We start from the raw sequence: 23,125 nt of genomic DNA, 5'->3' as shown, positions 1-23,125 counted from the left end.
AACTATTATAAAAATTTAGAAAAATCCATAAACTTCTAAGAGTCATTATAAAATTCATTACAGTTCTATTGTTGTTTTTGCTTAAAACATGAAATTATTTATTAGTTATTTTGTTCTTACAAGAGTTGAACTAGATAAATAAGATATCTTAAACAGATAAGCATTATGGTAAGATGGTTATTAAAACAGTCACTATTTGATTTCCTATAATAGTAACTTACAAAATTGATTAAAAACAATTTAATATTACGGATATTCTCTTAGGATTTTCTTTTTTTTCTGACTAAAATGATTTTTAGAATGAGAACTTGATTATAGGTTTCAGGAAGCCAGAATTATCTATTAATAAGAAAAATTTCCGGATCTCAACAATGTTATTTTATTCGTTTTATTTATTTATTTATTTTAGTTATTTATTTATTTATTTTATTTCAACAGTAAGTTGCAAAATTTATTACAAAGAGAAAATTTGGTGGGAAAAAAAGATAGATTATATTTTTATGGCCCCTCTTCTTATCAGTGGTATAGTGCTTCAAAATATATACGCAATGATCGTAGGCTCCTGTCAACACATGCGAATGGGACAGAGCAGGATAAGGCAGCGATTGTAAGGCTCAAGAACACATCGAGTGATAAAACCTAGTATCAGGTTTTATATCAACACCTTATTCCAGATGTGCTTTCCTCATGGGAAATATTAGTAGCGACTCTTAATCCTACTCTTTTTATATATCTTAAAGTTTCTCATTCTGTTCTTAATTCATTAATATTAAATTCTATTAATTAATTAGGAATTAAAAAAACTAATTACGGCCTGCCGTCCCATAATAACTTGACGTAAAATTAAACTGATAAATTTATTATTTAATTTTTTCTATTGGGAGCTTAAGATTGTTGTAGGAAAAATATAAGCATCTTTTGAGCCTTTGAGCCATGGTTTATTTCTAAAATTAAAAGTAGGTGCGTCAAACTAGTTATTACCTTTGCGAAGTACATTAAAATAGTGTATATTATGTAGATTATTTCCAGCACGAAATACAGCACTTATGATTTGATAACACCTATTGCCTATCATAATTTTTGCCTTGGGCACTTCCTTCACTTTAACAAGGGAACCACCCCAACCCGACCTCACAGATTTGAATGATTTTGAGATAAGTTGTAGTACTTGAAAAAAAATTAGATACATGTTTTTTTTTATTGGCCCACAAGGGATTTTAAGGGGTGAAATCCACCCTGAAAATCAACCCCTAAAATCAGTTTTTTTAATATTTCTCAGCATCAAATGAATATTTTTCAATAAACTCAACGTTAAAAAATTTCTTATAAAAAGGCTCTTTTAAGGACATAACATTTATACCGAAGGGTTGCAACCCCCTTTTTAATAGGGGTAAATACACTATTTTTTGTACTGTTTCACGACATGTAATATGGGGGTTTGGTGGGTTAGGGGCAGGTTGGTTAGTTAAGGCAGCTCGCTCATGCATAGGATTAAATTATTTCAAGAAATAACAAACGACTAAACTTGTTTATCCCAAGGTTAGGTGGATTAACCTGCTGATAGTTTGACGGAGGTGGTTTCTAGGGGGTGAAACACCCCTTAAACATATTTTTTTTAAATCCGGAAACACGTCAATTTAATTTTGGTATTTTCTCATTATCAGTGCGATTTTTAAAAGCCCTTATGGGCCGATAAAAAAAAACACGTATCTAATTTTTTTTGAAGTACTACAACATATCCCAAAATCATTTAAATCGGTGAGGTCGGGTTGGGGTGGTTCCCTTGTAAGACCAGTTAATTTCTTATTAGTTGAGAATATATTGAACCAAATTATTAATATTTTTTCTGGTTCACTTTGCACAGAAATCTTCCTTTATTTATAATATTTATATTTTGCATCGCACTTTTCTTGTGGTTCTTGCCATAATATTTTCATCTATAAGTTGTTGGAATATGTGTAAATCCGATATTTTCATCGTTCAAATTTATAGCTAAATGGCGGTTATTCTTTATGCATAGATCTGGTCTAAATTCACAATCTGAATACCTAGTTAATTCTAACCTCGACTGCATGTTCAATAGTATTTTTAATTAGATCATATTTTTTACAAATAACATCTATAAAATCCGTTAAATCATATTAATATTATGATGAATATTAAATGTCAAGAAAATTAATCAAAATAGAAGATTCAATATCACTTCTAGTAATATATTAATTAAATAATTGTAACAAAGGATCCTACTCTTTACTCTTTAATTAATTCTGTCGACCTTCAAGAAGATTATGTTGAAAAATAAGAAAAAATTACATACACAAAACTTTTTTTTCCTTCTTTTTGTAAAGACTTATTGACCCCCCCACCCCCGTATACTTATATATATATATATATAGTTCGTACTCTCGTGGTTTCTCGTGTTATTGAGTAAGAATTCGTTCGAAATTGAATAAAGTAAATATACCAAAAATTACACAAGTCGACAAGGAAAAAAACCCAGAAACCAGACAGTACGTTCCCAAAGGTTTTTGGTGCGCTGAAACCGAATCTGACCTCAGAATTGCTCCATCACGCTAGGTTTTCGAGAAATCCTAACCTAAAAGTTCAAAAAACACGATTTTTCACTATATTTCGCGTAGTATTACGTCGTAAGCCAATTTTATAAAAACGAGTAATGCTATCTCAAAGTACTACTCTTACCCTTCAAAACCCTTTTTTCAGATTTAAAAAATCTTTTTTTTCCATCGAGATATCGTAGATTGAATTTGAGTGATTTAGCGATTTCGTTATAGCACGAAATAGTGGCGAATTTCCGAATAAAGAGTTATAGTGTAATTATATGTTTTTCGGGTCACTGAATCCAAATTTAACGTCAGAATGACTCTATAATCTCAATTCCCTTAACCCTAGAGCCCCATAACCTGCGACGCTGTAACCCCTGACCGACATACTCCAAAGTCCTTAACTCTCGAGCCCTTTAACCTGCTGCGGTATAACCCCAGACCCTCACACCCCAATTTCCTTAACCCTCGAGCCTTTAACCTGCGAAGCTATAACCCACGGCCCTATCGAGGGTTAAAGAAATTCGGGTTTGGTGGACGGGGAATACCGCTGGGTCAATGGAACAACGATAGACGTCATTTCTGCGGTAAAAGAAGGTAGAAGAATTTGTGTCTGTGATAGGAAAATTCATATCCAACTTACGTATACAAGTACAATTTACGTTTACATACAAGTGTCTATAACTTGCGAAATCGATCAGCTAGAATTTTTAATCTTACATTTTTCTGGTCTACTAACGATGAAGAAAGTATCTACGTTAGCAGATATCGGATTCACTTAGGGCCTACATTTCCTCACTTGAGGATATCCCTGTATGACATTGCTCAAAAACTACAAATTTTTATGTTTGTTCTTCATCCGTGTTAGGGATCGTGTTTGAGCGGCAGGCTAACGGATAAGTCACTGGAATTGAATTTTTGGTATTATTTCTCGTACAACACTGCGTGCAGTACTTTCATTGATTTTTATTATAACTTCATTTTTCAGAAATTTTATCATTGCCCCATTCCGGTATTAGAATAAGTTTATAATATTATTCGTGTTTTAACACTGCTCGAAAACACCAAGTTTTTGTGTTCTACTCTTCATCCGTGTTAGAGATCGTGTTTGAGCGGCAGGCTAACGGAGAAATTACTGGAATTAAATACTTTCTATTATTTCTCATATAACACTGCGTGCAGTACTTTTACTGATCTTTATTATTACTTTGTCTTCTAGAAATTTAATTATATTTACCCATTTCGTTATTAGAATAAGTTTATAATATTACTCGTGAATTCCAATTAACTTATAAGTTATTAAAGATGTCGGCATATAGAATTCCGTGCAAAGGAAAAATCGATTCCTTTTGTAATATCTGCGGTAAATTTAAGGTAGCTCGACTTCGTCGATCAATCACTGATATCATTAAAGATCAGTTTCAAGAATGTTACGAGACACCTATGAAGAATTTAGACAAACCATGGGTTTCTAAATATATTTGCGAAGACTGTCGCCGAAGTTTGAAAAACTGGAATAAAACTAAAACCGAAGTTGTTCTCCAACCAATACGGCGTGAACCTAAAAATCACCATGATGACTGTTACTTTTGTAAATGTGATACTTTAGGTTTTAATCATAATAACAAAGCTTCTCTCCTTTATCCTAACGTTTCTAGTGTAACAGCAGCTCAGTATGGAAAAATAGAAAGAAAAAAAAATTCTGATTCTGAGCCAAAAAAACTTCAACCAATAGAAGTTCCAGTAACAGACAAAAGCAGCAGTAGTGATAAAGAAGATTTTTCTGACTCAGAAAAGCCCAAACTTTTCGACCAAAATTCTTTGGATGATCTGATCCGTGATTTGAATCTTCCGAAAGATTCTTCAGAACTCTTAGCTTCAAGACTAAAAGAAAGAAATCTTTTATTACCTGAGACAAAAGTTTCTATTTACAGGAAGAGAGATATTAAATTTCGGCCGCATTTTACTTGCGTGGATAACCTTGTTTACTGCAACGATATAAAGCATCTCATCAGTTTATATGGAGTGCAAGGAGGTTATAATCCAGAGAACTGGCGACTCTTCATGGATGCATCTGTACAAAGTCTCAAGGCAGTACTTCTGCACAATGGGAATGAGTATACAGCTATTCCCATTGCTCATTCCACTGTGATGAAAGAGTCTCACGATAACTTTCGATTCCTTCTTGAGAAAATCAATTACAATGAACACAAATGGCTCGTTTGTGGCGATTTCAAGATGATCAATATATTGGTTGGCTTGCAATTTGGAAATACGAAGCATCCCTGTTTTTTGTGTCTCTGGGACAGTCGTGCACGAGAAGAACATTGGGTTCGGAAAGAACGGACGAAAAGAATCGGAATGGTTGTTCGATCACACAATGTCGTCCATGAGAACCTTGTTGATACTAAACATATCTTGTTACCTCCACTCCATATAAAACTGGGCTTGATGAAGCAATTCGTCAAGGCACTAGATAAGGAAGGCGAATGTTACAAGTATCTTCAGGGCAAATTTCCTAAATTGTCTGAAGCGAAAATTAAGGAAGGCATATTTGTAGGGCCAGACATTCGAGCACTTATGAAAGATGATGAATTCCTGTTGACAATGACGACTAATGAGAGAAATGCTTGGATAAGTTTCAAAAGTGTCACCGAGGATTTTCTCGGAAACCACCGGGATCCTAAATACAAAACTATTGTGTCGACAATGCTACAGAATTTTCAAAAATTAGGGTGTTTGATGAGCCTGAAAATACACTTTTTGTTTTCACATTTGGAATACTTTCCGGACAATGTTGGGGCGTTCGGTGAAGAAATGGGTGAAAGATTTCATCAAGATTTCAGAAACAAAGAGGAACATTATCAAGGTAGATGGAATGAGAGCATGATGGCTGACTATTGCTGGGCCCTACACCGACACGATACATTGACAGATCATCATAGACGCAAATCTCTTAAACGTTCATTTCAAGATAAACGACAGCGTTTTCATAAAAAAAAGAAGTAAAAAACTGTAGGGTTGCAGATATTCAGATGCAACACTCACAAACTGAATAAATGAGATTTAAAATGCGTAATTGAAAGCTGCGTAGAATACAAGGCTTGGATATTGAAGGGATTGAAATGTAGAGACATACGGTTATACGATAGCAGCTTGAAGTGCTGATTGAGGAAATTCTGGCAAAGGAGTCTGAGGTTGCAGACTTGCAGGGCTCGGGGGTTGAATATAACTTGGAGGCTTGAGGTATTCTGCGTAGCGAATTTCGGTATGAGGGTTGGGGGTTATAGCGTTGCGGTAATAGGGCTCGAGGGTTGAGGAAATTGGGGTGTGAGGGTTGGAGGTTATAGCTTCGCAGGTTAAAGGCTCGAAGGTTGAGGAAATTGGGGTATGAGGGTCGGGGGTTATAGCTTCGCAGGTTAAAGGCTCGATGGTTGAGGAAATTGGGGTATGAGGGTCGGGGGTTATACCGCAGCAGGTTAAAGGGCTCGAGTGTTAAGGAAATTGGAGTGTGAGGGTCTGGGGTTATACCGCAGCAGGTTAAAGGGCTCGAGAGTTAAGGACTTTGGAGTATGTCGGTCAGGGGTTACAGCGTCGCAGGTTATGGGGCTCTAGGGTTAAGGGAATTGAGATTATAGAGTCATTCTGACGTTAAATTTGGATTCAGTGACCCGAAAAACATATAATTACACTATATCTCTTTATTCGGAAATTCGCCACTATTTCGTGCTATAACGAAATCGCTAAATCACTCAAATTCAATCTACGATATCTCGATGGAAAAAAAAGATTTTTTATATCTGAAAAAAGGGTTTTGAAGGGTAAGAGTAGTACTTTTAGATAGCATTACTCGTTTTTATAAAATTGGCTTACGACGTAATACTACGCGAAATATAGTGAAAAATCGTGTTTTTTGAACTTTTAGGTTAGGATTTCTCGAAAACCTAGGGTAATGGAGCAATTCTGAGGTCAGATTCGGTTTCAGCGCACCAAAAACCTTTGGGAACGTACTGTCTGGTTTCTGGGTTTTTTTCCTTGTCGGCTTGTGTAATTTTTGGTATATTTACTTTATTCAATTTCTAACGAATTCTTACTCACTAACACGAGAAACCACGGGAGTACGAACTAAATAATAAGTGATTAGCGATATTACACCATCGTCACCACCCGAACAAAATATTTCTGTTAAACGCAAATGTGTATATGTATATATATATATATAAGTATACGGGGGTGGGGGGGGGTCAATAAGTCTTTACATAAAGAAGGAAAAAAAAGTTTTGCGTATGTAATTTTTTCTTATTTTTCAACATAATCTTCTTGAAGGTTGATACATTTTATTAAACGGCCTTCCAGTGTTTTTAAGCCATCAGAAAAATATGATTTCCGAAAACCCTCAAAATAGGCATTTCTTTCGGCGATGACTTCTTCATTCGACGTGAATCGTTGTCCGACAAGCCATTTTTTGAGGTTAGGAAATAAGAAAAAGTCACTAGGAGCCAAATCAGGTGAATATGGTGGATGGTCAATTACTTCGAACTTTAAATCGTTATATTTTGCCATCGAAACAGCACACGTGTGAACTGGAGCATTGTCTTGAAGAAAGAGGCATTTTTTTTTGTTCAAGTGAGGATGTTTTTCTCTGATTTTTTCTTTCAGCTAACCTAATAATGACGCATAATATTGTTCAGTGACCGTCTGGCCCTTTTCCAAATAGTCGATGTAGATGATTCCATACGCATCCCAGAAAACCGTGGCCATAATCTTGCCAACTGACTTTACTGCCTTTGCCTTCTTTGGGGCTGATTCTCCTGCGGTATTCCATTGTTTGGACTGTTCTTTGGTTTCAGGAGTGTAGTAGTGTACCCATGTTTCCTCTACAGTTACAAGTCCACGCCAAAAGTCTTCCGGATTACGACATATACGTGCCAAAAGTGCCTCAGAGGTGACCACGCTGGTTCGTTTGTTTTCAACAGTGAACAAACGTGGCACCCATCTTGCTAATATTTTTTTCATCCACAATTTTTCATGCAAAATTGAAATGATTGTACCCTTTGATACCCCTGTGGCCTCAACTAATTTTCGCAATTTTTATCTTCTATCACTCAACATGATATCGTGGATTTTGTTGACCATTTCGGGCGTACTCATTTCTACGGGGTGTCCTGAACGAGGTTCATCTTTTGTTGTTATACGGCCGCGTTTAAATTCATTTAGCCAATTATAAACAGTCTTAAACACAGGGGCAGACTTGCCATGAACGGCGTTTAACTCAACTATGACTTCTTTTGGTGTAAGGCCTTTTAAATGAAAATGTGTTATCACCGCTCGAAACCCTGTTTTTTTTCGATTTTTCAAATAAACCAATAACTTTTTGTTCAACCAACGCTCACAAAAAAACGACTTAATGAATCGAGGTGAAACTTTGTATGATATGTAGTTAGTAGTATTGCTTGCCAAAAACATCATAATTTAAGCGTGACGAGCGCCATCTCTTGGATTTTGTAAAGACTTATTGACCCCCCTTCGTAATATTGGATATCATCGAAATCTTGTCAATGATAATAAGATCAACGTCTTTCAAACTTTGTCTTTGTTTTATTACATTATCAGATAATTCTTTTTTATATTGATGTACGACCATGTTCTACAGGTAACTGCAACAGACTGTGTACAGTGAATCTATGAATATCGAATGCTGCAATTCCTGTCAATGCCATTACTGTCGGTCCCTCTGCCTCTCCCCTTTGCCCTCGGCAAGGCTCAGTGGTCAGTATTGGGCGCACCTTTTTCTTTGTACGCCTAATACTGTACCTTTTTTTTTAGCCGCCATATATTGCCAGGCTCGGCCGAGAAAGCCGAAGGTAAACGTGACGCTGCAGCTGAAGAAAGAAAGAAAGAGAGAAAACCAGAAAAAAAGAGAGAGAGCGCTCACGTGAGCACGTACTAAACGGTTATAGGCAGGCGGGCGACGCGCTACCAAATAGCGTTTCGTCGCCCGCCGTCTAAAACTAGGCTAAATAGGGATAGTCTATAAAAGCACGGTCATTGCCCGCGCAGGAATATTGTGTGGCGTCACTCAACGTCAGCCACTAATATAGGTCAGTCGACCCGAAGAAATTAGCTCGCGCTGCCGGTCATCTTGGCGATTGTTTTTCCTGCAAAGAAGAGGTTTGCCTGTTTTCTACCCTGTGCAATCCCACCTCCTGGCCTTTCGTCAAAGCACGCACCACCTGCAGCAGCGTCAACGACGAGAAACCGAACAATTGGCCTGCCCTACAGTTGCCACCTTCTCTCAGGGATCACTAAGGAGAAAATAAATGTCATTTTATCTCTCTCTCTCTCCCGGTTGTTCTCTCTCTCGCAGTGATGTGCGATCGCACGAATTTATAGGTAACCAGGCGATCACTTGCCAGCTATCTTTGTTTAATTCCTCTCCGTTGATTATTTGTATTGCATGTTTAATTTAGTTGTAAGTACGCAGTAGTCAGGTGATCACTCGCCGGCTACTTTATAAGTTTCTTTGTTAGAATAAGTCGCATTTATTATTCGGTTAAGGACAATAATGTTGTAGATGTACGATTAAGGTGTTTAGATTTTTGATTAGTTTGTGCGCGCGTTCGTTTTGAAATATAAAGTAATAAAAGGTTTTGTTTGGTATTAATGAAAAACTGGTTTATTTTCTCCCTACTCTTCCGATTGCATTTAGAGCGAAAGCGCCTCTCTTATCTTCCCCTTTTAAAAAAAGGTAGCAGCGCGTCAAACTGGTACAAACCAAGTTATTGGCGTTATCAATAGCATCTTGAATTTTTTTAAATTTGTCATGATATTCGTGAGCATTATAACTAATTCGTCTTGAACATCAATAAAAGTATTTCTATAGGTTTCTGAATTTCTTTTCAATTCATCAATACCGAGCCATCGCCTAAATAACATAAGTAATGAGATATAATACTGATCAGGCTATATTCAATTAGGATTATATGTTTGATGATTGATTAAATAACATTTTTTTTGTTTTTTTACTTGTCATCATTCATCAGAGTTCTTATATCGGGTCCTATCAAAATATCTTTTATGTTTTCCATCACTTAAATGTGAAAATTTTGATTAAAGATATTTAAAATATTTATCATTTTTCTCTAACGATTGAACAAATTGCTTTATTAATCCGAGTTTAATGCGAAGGAGATTTAACAAAATATTGTTACGATCTACAAGATTTTCATGAAGGACATTATTAAAGTCAATAACCCACTCTTTTTTTTCTTGGCCAATCTTTTTTGTATTATGTTGGCTTCGCATTCGACTATCCCATAAACAAATAAAGCAAGGATGTTTTACACATCCTTGTAAACCAAGCACAATTTGAATCATTTAAAAATGACTGCAGATAAGCCATGTATGAACATTATAATTTATTTTTTTTCAAAAAAAGTATGAAATTTTAAAATAATTCTTTCAATACAGTGGAATACGAAATGGAAACCGTTGCAAATTTATTACCGTTGTGTAATAATACCGCTTTTAAACTTGTTTTAGAAGAATCTATAAATAGACGCCAAACTTCGGACTTATAAATACCTGGTTTATATAAGTTAATCAAGCCTTCAATATTATTATAGAATACAAGAGAATTTTCATAGCAAAAATATTTCATAAACATCTCATCTCTTATTCTATGCGCTGTAATTTTTGTCCCAGGCAATAACAAATTCCTTTCTTTAAGTCTGGAAGCTAATAGTTTTAATGCATTTTGAGAAAATTGAGATCACGAATAAGGTCCTTTAATCAATTTTAGTCAAAAAGCTTAGAATTGTCAGTCCTTTGTAACGGAGAATATGCGACCGTTTCTGTCTGGGTAGCTCGTGGCCGTGCGCACAAATTATTTATTCGGGGATTCGGGAAGCAGAAAACGTTTCCACGACTGAATAACGCGTCGAGCATAAACACGTTAAATGCATAGATTCGAAGTCGGGATGAGGAGTGATACAGCGGCGAATAAACACAACAGCGGATTAACACACTAATCCATTACTTGTCAACTATAGATTACAAGACGGCGATCTTACGCCTATACACTACGACCGGCACAAAAACAAACGCGAATGCGAAGGTGAATCGGTGGCTAGTCAACCTGCCGATTCCCTTCTTAAAACAGAATGTTACAATAAATGCCCGACAAAACACTTTCCGCCGTTAAACTATTAACGGGGTAGCACGCAGGTCTGCCGTGATACCACCCATAAGCTGGCGCCCAAACATGCAAGAGAGAGAAACAAGAGAAAAACACGGCACCGACCTCGACCTTCAGCCTCTCTGACGGCTAGAGCGCTCTGCAGTGTGACGTCACTGGTATGCTCCTGACCGTCTCGCTGATGTTTGTTGTCGTAGCTGTTTATCTTCTTGCTCGTCCTCTCGTTAGCTCCACAATACTGCTGCTTCCATCCGTTGTTCCGCTCGATGATTGCTGTTGTCGTTGTTTTCGCTGCCTCTCGGTTGTTCGGTATTGCAGTAACGTCGAAACTGCTCGCGCGTGCACCTGTGCACCTCGCCGATTACTCACACGCACCAGTGCCGGGTATCCTTCGGGACACGGCTGGGTGCGACCCAGCCACACACTCCAATACTCGTCCGCGCACCGGGTGTGTCTCCGAAAATGAAAACGTTTACGAGGTCGTGGAGCCAACTTCGGAAAACCATTTTCTTCGGTTTAATCCGTGCGCGCGACTTTCACTGCCCAAAGCTTAGGAGACTCTCCAAATTTTCCACGATGATCCACAACTAGAGCGCTCTCTCTCTCTCTCTCTCTCTCTCTCTTCTGCGCCATCTCGATTACTCCAGCCGTCAGCTCAGTCTGTATACAGCACCTCGAAATCAAAAATCCAAGCATGAGTGTGCGTGCCACACGCACACACTCTCAGCTTGGCGCGGCGCACGGACATTTACGAGAGCCAAACGGACGTTATTTTTTACAGTCTTTTTTATAATATAATATGTACCTTATATAGTGATTGATTAATTATGTATATATATATATATATATATATATATATCATAAAAACTATCTTCAGAAAATTCTAAAAAGAGCCCAGCCGGGTAAGCATGTGAAAAGTGCCCTTAGACCTTTCGAAAAAGTGACAAAGCCCAATGTTCCGGCTTATAATGAAACCCCCTCTGCCAAATTTTCAGACCCATATTGACCCATAGGGCAAAATGGGACACTATTTTGTGGTTTTAGGTTTTTTGACAATAGCTCGGTTGGTTGTGAAGATACCTAAAAACTGTAAATACAAAAGTTGTAGGGTTTTTGAAGAGCTACAAACCTATAAACACCAAAATTTTTTTAGCGCGAAATTCAAATTTTTAAAAGCATTCGAAAATTCCATCTTAACGCCAATTTTGTCCATTCATACCTGCAACTCCGAAAAAAATCTTGAATGTTTCTCATAGATAGGAGTAGATGTGTGAATTTTTTCAGATTTTTATAGGTGGTAGAAGGTACCTAAAAAAAATAAAAACCACTAAAAACGAATAAAAAATCCAGTTTTTCGATTCTAGCTCTTTTTGGTTTCATTCCACGATAAAATCAATAGCGCCATCGTATTTTACGTTAAAAAATACGTCGAAAACATGCATAACACTTTTATCATCAGACCTATTACACCCTAAGAAATCGACGACTAAACTCCCAATCTTAGCCTGCCCACATGTAATACATGGAAAATCGAAGGTCGCACGTTTCATTGTCGATTTTTCATTACGCGGTAGAGCTAACGATGAAAGTATGATACATGTTTTCGACGTATTTTTTAACGTAAACACAATGGTGTAACTGGTTTTATGGTAGGCCTAATCCCGAAAACGATAAAAGCGAAAAATTAGTGGAAAGCAGCTGCTTTCCAGTAGTTTTTCGATATTTTTTCGACTATAGCACTTTTCAATTACATTCTACGATAAAACCAATCGCGCCATCGGGTTCTACGTTCAAAAATACATCAGAAACATACATCATACCTTTATTATTAGTATCATTATACGACGAGAAATCGACTATTAATCTCTGAACCTCCGTTGAAAGGCTGAACCCAATATTATTATTATTCCTGGCTACATGCATGACTTATGTTTACTACTCGTACCTTGATAATGATAAAAAAATATTATTTCCCTGTTCACGACGAAGTGCTAAATATCTTAGGATGTTCTTTGTGAAAAAAATCTGTAGGATTTTTCATCAGATTTTTGCACTATTTGGTACTGCGGCACTGTTGAATAAACCACGTAGTTTTAAAATCCCTATTACTTACTTTTATTTTGCACCCAAATCTGTCGAAGCTCTAAAGACCAAAAAAGTGTATTTCCTTATTTGGGAGTAAAATCTATGTAGTGTAAAAACATATTTGCTTCAGAATTTATATTTATAAAATCTTTAATTTAAGATGAACTAATAAGCTACATACATAATATAAATAATTATTTACATATCTGAATACTTTATACATTGCGCTCTCTGCTTTATAATCATCCCTCGTGAATAATATAATATCAAAACTCATTGCACGTTACGTACTTTTGCTAAAGGGAAGTAACGTCTATTCAATGTATCTAAACAGTTAAATCTATAAACAAATAAATATCAGTGTTGAACAATCAATCTTCGTCGCTGTCGTCGTTGATGACGGGTGATACTTTTTCAACGGCAAAAATAGAGCTCAAGATTTCTGCAGGCTTTACTATTTTGGAAAGATATCTACCATGCGAAAGGTAATAAATAACAGCAGCAATGTAAGCACAGCAACCAATAGTGCGGTTACCATTTGCGCATTCGCAGTAGTGTCTCCTAATGCCCTGATAGCCTATAGAATTTGGTCGGTAGTGTATGTAAGAATTATATGTTTTTCGACTAACGTGCCTCGATCTCACTTGGACTTTCAGAATTTCATTTGTTTCTTTTAAATAGTAAAGTTCAATTTTGTTATCTTCGTCCATCATTTCTGCCAGGTAAGATATGGACTGTTGCAATTGATACGTCCCAGTGAAAAATATTTTTAAATCTCTTTCTGTCAATTCTGGAAAGTCTAACAGTTGATCTCATGTTATTAACTGGAAAGGTATTTTTCTCCTACTCCAGTGACCAGTTTCAACTTCTGAAGCTAAAGTATTCTCCAAATTTCTCTGTTCAATCATACGCGAGACTATTTCATCTGTTAAAGATGGGTCAGTTATAAAACGCTTTCCAAACTTGTTCTGTAAAAAACAAACTACTTTGCAATAGAGACCAGCTTTCGGCAACATTGTGTTGTAGAACTTATGTCGAAGCAATTTGTATTTATTCCCAATGACACCATGTACCACTTCAACTGGCCAACGTATAGCAGTAACAGAACGACTGTGGTTAGATTCTTCTGCTGTTAACTGATTACGTTTACCTTTAAGTGCTGGCATTAAAACTTTGAATCCTAATGTTTCAAGTTTCTCTTTAACGTCACGAAAGCCTCTGTCAACGACCCATAGATCATTTTTTTGCATTAACTTTCGTAAACCGTTAGGATCTTGCATCAAACATTCCATTATTTAAGCATCGTTGAAATTAGCCTCAAATGGACCTGCAGAGTCAACAATATACCCATCTAAAGTACATATTGTGAACGGCTTGCACAATGGTACTTTTTTTTGTCCGGAAAAAGACTTTCTTTGATAGTTATTATTCGAACTTTTTTCGTATCGAAGGTAAGTTCCATCTGCAATTAATGCCAATTCATTATCTTTGATGTCATGTAGTGCTTTAGCAACTGGAGTATTATGGTTTATTAACTCTTCTCTACTGATCACTCCTATTCCAAAACGTGTAGGTAGTACATCTTTTTCAAAAGATGTCAATATGGAATTACAAAAATCAGATACTTGTTGATCACGCTCGAGTCCTAGAACGGCGCAAATAATTTTGTTCGAATTACCACTGACCAATTTAAACAAAAGCTTGTGTCACATTCCGAGAGACTGAATCTCTTAAAGATGTCATCATACCACGTAATTCAATTATGTTTTCCCAAGTCAACCCAGTCAGTACTATTAACCGTTCCTCCGGAAAAGTGAAATCTCCAACTTTATCATGAATTTCAGCATCTACTCTAACTGATAACTGTTCCAACAGTTTTGATAACTCTGTTACGGTAATTGTGCTAGTTGATGAATGAACTTTAATATTATCCAATTCATCTTGATAAAAACGGTTTTTAATAAGATGTTTACGACAACATCTATTACCAGCTGGTATATATATTCTGTTATGAGCGTAGACTTGCATGCGAGCTTCAACTGGAACTTGAATTATTCCCGAAAGCAGCTTACATAAGAAACAATATGCATGAGTACATATTGTTCTCTGAATCGACATCTCAATTAGTTCTACCGGTTCTTATGGTTTTGGTTCTGGATATACAACTTGTGACCCATCCATGGATGATGATTGCGATGATGATGCGAGTTGAGAGTCAATAGAAGATTCAGGAGTTTCTTGTTTAGATGGATCTTGCTTGCTCTTCTGATGTGAAACTAATCGAAGCTTTGAATAACATTTTGAACATAATTCCACATTCATATCTACGTTTTTGCCAAACGCTTGAAGAAAATTTGATAAGTCGTCCTCTGTGTGTGTGTGTGTGTGTGTGTGTGTGTGTGTGTGTGTGTGTATGTGTGTGTGTGTGTGTGTGTGTGTACGGGGGAGGGAGGTTCGTTTTGTACTAATAGTAGTGTACTAATAGTACTTAAGGCTCTGTTGCCGTTACCGACTGAGCAAAATAAGTTATTCAAAGTTTTCTCTTAAACAAATAAATGAATCAAGCTGAAACTTTTTAGGGACATTCATTGTGCATAAGCGAAGGGTGCTCAACTCTTTATTTCATGAAAATTTCCATAGAAATCGAGAAAAGAAATAAAAACTAGAAGTAGTTTTCCCTTTTTTTCCATCGATTTCCATGGAAATTTTCATGAAAAGAAGAGTTGAGCACCCTTCGCTTATGCACAATGAATGTTCCTAAAAAGTTTCAGCTTGATTCATTTATTTGTTTAAGAGAAAACTTTGAATAATTTATTTTGCTCAGTCGGTAATGGCAACAGAGCTTTAACTACTATATTTCATCTATAAGGTGGGTTCCTAGCGAAATTTTCATTATTTCAATTTTTGGACCTAGGATCCTGAAACTTTGCACATATATTCTTTGGATAAAAACTAACATTTTAAATACTTGCTCAATTTCCTTCAGGTTTTGAAACTCACTCTGTAGGCAATTTGAATTTTTTACCAAGCTTCATTTCAAAATATTCCGTACGCATACTATTTTGGCTAAGATAGCTCTCAAAAGCTTATTATCTTTGATGAATTAAGCCTTATAAAAGTTTCTTAAAATATTTACTAAAACCTATATCAAATTGAAATAAGCCACGGAACGTGAATTAAATCTGAAAAGGTAGTGGAAAATCGACCTTTTGCAACATTTCATAGCTTATTTCAGTTTGAAAGAGGCTTTAGTAAAAAATTTTAAGTATTTTTTATAAGGCTTCCTTCATCGAACAAAATAATCCCTCAAACAACTGCTTCAGTCAAAGTAATGTGCACATAAAACATTTAATATAAAAAAGAAATAATCAAACTTACATGTTCATAATTTAGAAGTATGGTAATAGGATGAGATTCATGTCAAAAGATTTGTCTTATAAAATAGAACAAGTGATTTGTAAATCCTACATAGGAAACTTGTAATTCTATGATTAAAAAAGTGTTGGAGAAAAAGTATGGAAAATTACACGAGCAACTCACCTTAAATAAACAGCTTTCAGTATAATTCACTACAATTTTTTATAAGTAGTAGTGAAAAACCAAATAAAATCAATTGGTATTTTTGTTTGAATTAACTAACTAATTAATAATTAGCTAATGAGCGTCACAGTTTGAATCCGTAATGATTTTACTAAAAACTCCTTAATGATTTTTTAGACAGATATTAATGAAATTCAAAAGCATTTATTTATATGCTTTATTATATTTATCCATCTTTTTAAGCAATAACGATTCATGTTGAATGCAATGAATAATTAGTTTGTCTTGAGCTTAATAATATATATAAGTTATAAATTGCATACTGTTTACGGCATGAATATTGCAATAGCAAGAATCATATAGGATATCAATTCAATTTGCATGGTCAAACAAATAAAAGGATAACAAAATTATTCATTCATCACCTACAATGTACGTTGTTACATGCTTAAAAATATTGAAAATTCAAGCAAAGTGGTCATAACTAAATATTTGGAAAAGAAAGATAGGCTTGACTAAATTGTCACATCAGTACGAGAGAAATCCAGGACAATCTTTGATTTTATTTACGTAAATATGTGCTTTCAACAATTAAATTATTATGTTCAAACCAGTGACTTTTTATTGATACTCTATAAATAATGTTATGAAATTATTGAAATCATAATATCATTCACTTATGTTTACATTTATGATAATTAGCAATAATTGGTATACAAAAATTAGTTGAATTACTTTCTTAACATAATGATATGATGATGTGAGTACATATAGAAGAATATATAAGTTTCAATAATCCTAAATTATATATTACCTTAAAGAATTCAATAATTCTCTGTTAATCGAAGCTTATTGATTATATTATATGATGCAAATATTCACGTTCTATAAGAAAAAAACATATATTTGAAATAATCTGTTTATTGAACAATTATGATTCGATATTAATATTTAATTTTTCAATATTAAAAGCAACTTTCAAAAATATATTATCATTTATTGCAAATATAACTCTAATGATATTTGATATCACACTTACATCTACCTTAATACAATCATTATACTATTCTAGATTGTTATAAGATTTTTATAAGATTTTTATAAAATGCCTTGTTAGTACTATATATACCATGCCTTGTTAGTATTATATAATAAATTACAACACATTAATGTAAATGAAAAAAAGTATTATTATTAACCTATGCTCACTCTCTATAACTTCTATTTATTTATCCATAAACGATGAACGATGATCAATTGATACTAAAATATTCAGTGCCCTCGTAAGATACGGCTCAGTGATTACCCATAACATACAGATCAGTACCTTTTGTCCCAACTTTCTATATGCTCAATTAAGTATATTATGTATATAATATGAATAATAAATACACAGAACACAGAAAAGAAGTCAGAACTCACTCATGTCTACTCATGTCCATGTTTTATGTTTCTGACTAGACCTACAGACCGTGCTGCATACAGACCCAAGCGCTCGTAGCGCTATACGGTTTATGGCGAATTCATAAACTATCAGCGGTGAGAATCGAGCACGGTAGTATAGACAGGTCCGGAGTATCTCGTGGAGGGGGAGGTTCTTTTAATGTGGCAAGGTATCGTTTCGCAAATGGCCACCAGGGCAGCACTGCGATCGAATAGTCGATGGAATACCGTTGTTTTGAGTTTTGGAAATATTTAATAGTATTTTATCACTTTTAAAAATCCTAGAATTTTTTGCACTTCGTCGTGAAAAGAAAAATAATATTTTTTTATCGGAGATTTGGGTGCAAAATAAAAGTAAGTAAAAAGAATTTTGAAACTACGTGGTTTATTCAACAGTGCCGCAGTACCAAATAGTGCAAAAATCTGATGAAAAATCCTACAGATTTTTTTCACAAAGAACATCCTAAGATATTTAGCACTTCGTCGTGAACAGGGAAATAATATTTTTTTATCATTATCAAGGTACGAGTAGTAAACATAAGTCATGCATGTAGCCAGGAATAATAATAATATTGGGTTCAGCCTTTCAACGGAGTTTCAGAGATTAATAGTCGATTTCTCGTCGTATAATGATACTAATAATAAAGGTATGATGTATGTTTCTGATGTATTTTTGAACGTAGAACCCGATGGCGCGATTGGTTTTATCGTAGAATGTAATTGAAAAGTGCTATAGTAGAAAAAATATCGAAAAACTACTGGAAAGCAGCTGCTTTCCACTAGTTTTTCGCTTTTATCGTTTTCGGGATTAGGCCTACCATAAAACCAGTTACACCATTGTGTTTACGTTAAAAAATACGTCGAAAACATGTATCATACTTTCATCGTTAGCTCTACCGCGTAATGAAAAATCGACAATGAAACGTGCGACCTTCGATTTTCCATGTATTACATGTGGGCAAGCTAAGATTGGGAGTTTAGTCGTCGATTTCTTAGGGTGTAATAGGTCTGATGATAAAAGTGTTATGCATGTTTTCGACGTATTTTTTAACGTAAAATACGATGGCGCTATTGATTTTATCGTGGAATGAAACCAAAAAGAGCTAGAATCGAAAAACTGGATTTTTTATTCGTTTTTAGTGGTTTTTATTTTTTTTAGGTACCTTCTACCACCTATAAAAATCTGAAAAAATTCACACATCTACTCCTATCTATGAGAAACATTCAAGATTTTTTTCGGAGTTGCAGGTATGAATGGACAAAATTGGCGTTAAGATGGAATTTTCGAATGCTTTTAAAAATTTGAATTTCGCGCTAAAAGAATTTTGGTGTTTATAGGTTTGTAGCTCTTCAAAAACCCTACAACTTTTGTATTTACAGTTTTTAGGTATCTTCACAACCAACCGAGCTATTGTCAAAAAACCTAAAACCACAAAATAGTGTCCCATTTTGCCCTATGGGTCAATATGGGTCTGAAAATTTAGCAGAGGGGGTTTCATTATAAGCCGGAACATTGGGCTTTGTCATTTTTTCGAAAGGTCTAAGGGCACTTTTCACATGCTTACCCGGCTGGGCTCTTTAGAATAATAAAAATCTCACAATATGATATTGCAGCAAAAGAAAATGATATATGTCATTTGAAAGTTCAAACTTGTAGCTTTTTAGGTATACTAAAACCTGAAGAGTAAAATAACCTCAAAAATGGATAAAAATGTTTTTTTGCACTTTGAAGAGATAGAGTAATTCTACGGCAGATTTGGGATACAACGCATCAGAATACTCCGAAAAAGTATACTCGAGTTTTTGGGAAATAAAATTTTTCAAATTTTGTTAGCTTGTGAAATTAATGGTTGTAGGGAGTTTGCGTTAAGTTTTGACTTTCTGCCGAAGTTACACCGCGATTTCTTAATCGTGATTCTTTTGTATTTTTTTTCCAAAAAATATAATGGGACAGGCTTCAAGATAACGTCTCGAAGGCTTCCTAGTCAAAAATGAGAAAAAAAGACAAAAAATTTAAAAAATTGCATTTTATCATTTGAAAAACCATTATAGCAGTCTTCAGCCCATCAGGAATACATCGGAGAAAGACATATTTTTGAAGATTTTTTTCATGAGTAAAATTAAAAAATGCTCCAAAAATATTGATTTACGACAAAACTATCGAAACATGAGAAAAAGTAAAAAATTACGATTTTTAGCGTTTTTTTTTTGCATACAATTTTGGCCCTTTAGCGTTTCACGTATAAAGGCCCTTCTTAAAAGTGAGAAGGAGGTTTCATTTGTTATTACAAAATATATAAAAATTTACTTGAATGAAAATTATCGGAGCAAGGATACTCGCTTTTCACCAAGTTTCCATTTTTTTCACGAAATAAAATGTGAGTATATAATTTGCGACTATATCAACTGTGATGTCTCAGTAGCAACAACAGCAACAGCAGCAGCGGGCGATCGAATTTGAATATCCTCCTTTCCTAAGTCACCTTAAAGATTCTTTCTCCGTTTCCGTCTCATTTAATTTCCCGGCTCCCGGAAGAAAGTTGATATGTAAGAGTTGTATGATTTACGTACAAAATTGCTAAGATCATGGCAGTCTTGCATTTTATTTCTCATTAATCCTTCGTTGAGTTCCCATGTACATCAACTCGTACAATGGAAAGATCGAGGACCTATTGCAATGTGTCACGGCATTAAAAAATTGTTAGTTAAATAGAATTTGTGATAAACTAGCTTATTAATGCTTCCCGTAGTTAAAATTTAAAATGTTGGCGTTGATCCAATCAAATTCGTAATTGAGTTTATGCATACGTATATTTGTGATTATATCTTTGTTCTTATTATTCTTATATTTAAGAATGCATATTTTCAATGTCCCTTTGGTTTTATCAATATATATTTCATCTCATTCGATTTACAATTCAGATTCGACCATTTTTATAGTCATGTCTTTTTCTAATCTTCTTATTATATTTAACGTTTTGTATATTTAAGAGTATTACGCCTATATTATTAGTTTTTACAAGTTTCGCAATGATATCGTACCTTATGTTATACAAAATGGTTACTGAACTTATAGAATAATAAATTTATTAACTCCGTTATCCATTACGATATAATGCTAGTAATTACGATTTAAATTATATATAATTTATATATATAATTTTAGTTTTGTACATATGTAACTTAATTCACATTTTTATATTACTTTCAGATACGAAGGATGGCACGGATACTATAAAGGACTGAGTATAAATTTAATCAGAGTAATACCAGCAACAATAATAACATTTGTTGTATATGAGCATACGTCACATTGGCTCTTAAATGCATAAAAATTCATAGATAACCAAAAGATTTACTTTTAGAATTAAACATTTTATCAATCTTAAAAAGTTATATTTTGTATTAGGAGTTTCAGCATAATAAATAAAATACTTTTTTTAATTTCTACTAAATTTTAAATTATTTATATACATTTTCGAAGCTGGGTTCTTGGTAAAATAAATTAAGTTAAAAGATAATGAAATTAGAATTAGGAAAGAACGTATTCCAGATATGCAAATTTAATTAGTTAGTCATGCTGCACTCAACTCGAAACAATACATACGCGATTATTTCCCTTACATAATATATATCACGTGACCATATCTCAACCATTTTTATTTTAATCATTTTATGAGCGATAAGATTATGAATGAAATGCTTTAATAAGGCATCTATTACTTTTTATAAGGGGATAGGTAAAGAAAACTTTACTTCTTTACTTCAATAGGAATCTAAGTATTATGAGTTTCTAAAACCAAATTACTATGTCATGAGACAAATTATCACAAAATACAATGCAATAAATGCGATTGAAATGAGGTCACAGGCACACAGGCACAATGTTGGGCTCATAATAGAATGAGCCTAACACTTGGCTTTTTCGTCAACGTTGATGATTGCCGAGAAGCGATCGAAAGAATGAGTGAGAACGAGAAGAGAGAAAGTGCACGCACTATGCAGATCTGCGATACATAACAGATAAGCGTTGCGTCGCATGCCGCCTAAAAATTGTAGGTCAAATGGGGATGAAGGAAAGCGCAAGCCGAGGACTGCGAGAAAGCCCCGGCTGGTAATGAGTCGTTCACTTTCTCCTCATTCACCCTTGCAAGAGCATCTTAGTAAGCCATTGCAGGAGAGTGAGTAACCACAGGCTCTCAACCGTTGTACATCAAGCCCCCGCTGCAAGAGGTAGAAGAAGATAACGAGTACTAGCGATAGACATCTTCCCCCAGCTGTCCGCGCAATACAAGGGAGGCTTCCCTTTTGCGAAGTACGGTTAAATGTGTTAAAAAGTCCTGTCAAAATATTTAGAGATATTTTATCACATAAGTAGTAGGGGCTAAGGGGATCTTGAGCCACTTACCATGCGATTTTTCGATGCCTACTCTACCGACGATCGGTAACGTTATAACTCCTCATATTGGCGATCTATGAGCTGCATTATCGATCAATGTATATCGACCTGCTTGACGGGAATCGTTTGCGACCGACTGTGTGCCGACGTGCAGACCCCATGGGCCCCGCCGGCAGTTACCGACTCTTGTATTATCGACGTGCATGCCCCCGTCCCCATGCCCCATGCCCCTTGTTCTATGCCAAAATAAAAAAAATGTTTGCTTTATGCTGATTGATTGTGATTGAGTAGAAAGTGTAGGTCTGTGTAAGTATAAAAGTTTTTTATTATCATCTTTCGGGGTTAGGTTTATTAAATAATTAGAGATATAATTTACATGAAAAAAAAATCTATTTATTATCATAAATTATAAACAACTAAACAATTATTGAAGTCGAGCGTGATGATTATATGCTTACAATGATTATACATGTACATATGATTATTTGTTTTTTTTCTTTCCGTTGTCAAACTGTTGATTTGCAGAAGACGAGAGTACTTCACGTTTGGATAGCGGTCCATATTATTCGAATGTTTGGTGTTGAATGATCTGATGATGCTCAAACTGCGCTACTTATAATAGCTGACAACTGTATTTGTCATAAATTCAAAAGAGTAAGAAGGATAGTTACGTTCAAATTTTTCCATCATAGTCATCAGAGGTTCGAGTTCTGATAGGTTTGAGTTGAGTAAAGAGGAATAGTTTCCACTTTGAACAGCTTGACTTTTATTTTTTTTGGAGATTGATTGCTAATTTGTTCTTGATACACAGCTGTAAAAACAATGTCTACTTCCCCTAGAAATGCCTTTTTGACCAAATTAAATACCGTGGCTTGAACACATTCAGCCACATATTTGAAA

General features: G+C 34.9%; 1 protein-coding gene across 3 annotated transcripts in view; it reads left to right on the top strand.

Moving 5' to 3' along the window:
- LOC131671894 (mitochondrial folate transporter/carrier) overlaps positions 1 to 21,238 on the top strand; it is a 323,633-nt gene extending 302,395 nt beyond the window's left edge. For 2 of the 3 annotated variants that reach the window (XM_058948718.1, XM_058948802.1), the window contains exon 7: positions 21,038 to 21,238. In XM_058948718.1, coding sequence (XP_058804701.1) covers positions 21,038 to 21,158 — 121 coding nt within the window. In that variant the 3' untranslated portion in view covers positions 21,159 to 21,238. The remainder of the gene's footprint in view (positions 1 to 21,037) is intronic. The other variant, XM_058948886.1, reaches the window with a different exon arrangement.
- The last annotated feature ends 1,887 nt before the right edge of the window (positions 21,239 to 23,125 follow it).

Source organism: Phymastichus coffea, unplaced genomic scaffold (assembly GCF_024137745.1).
Source record: "Phymastichus coffea isolate CEN01 unplaced genomic scaffold, Cenicafe_Pcof_1.1 PCOF00001, whole genome shotgun sequence".
Classification (NCBI taxonomy): domain Eukaryota; kingdom Metazoa; phylum Arthropoda; class Insecta; order Hymenoptera; family Eulophidae; genus Phymastichus; species Phymastichus coffea.
Note: the sequence above shows the minus strand (reverse complement) of the source record. Positions and strands in the feature narration are given on the sequence as shown.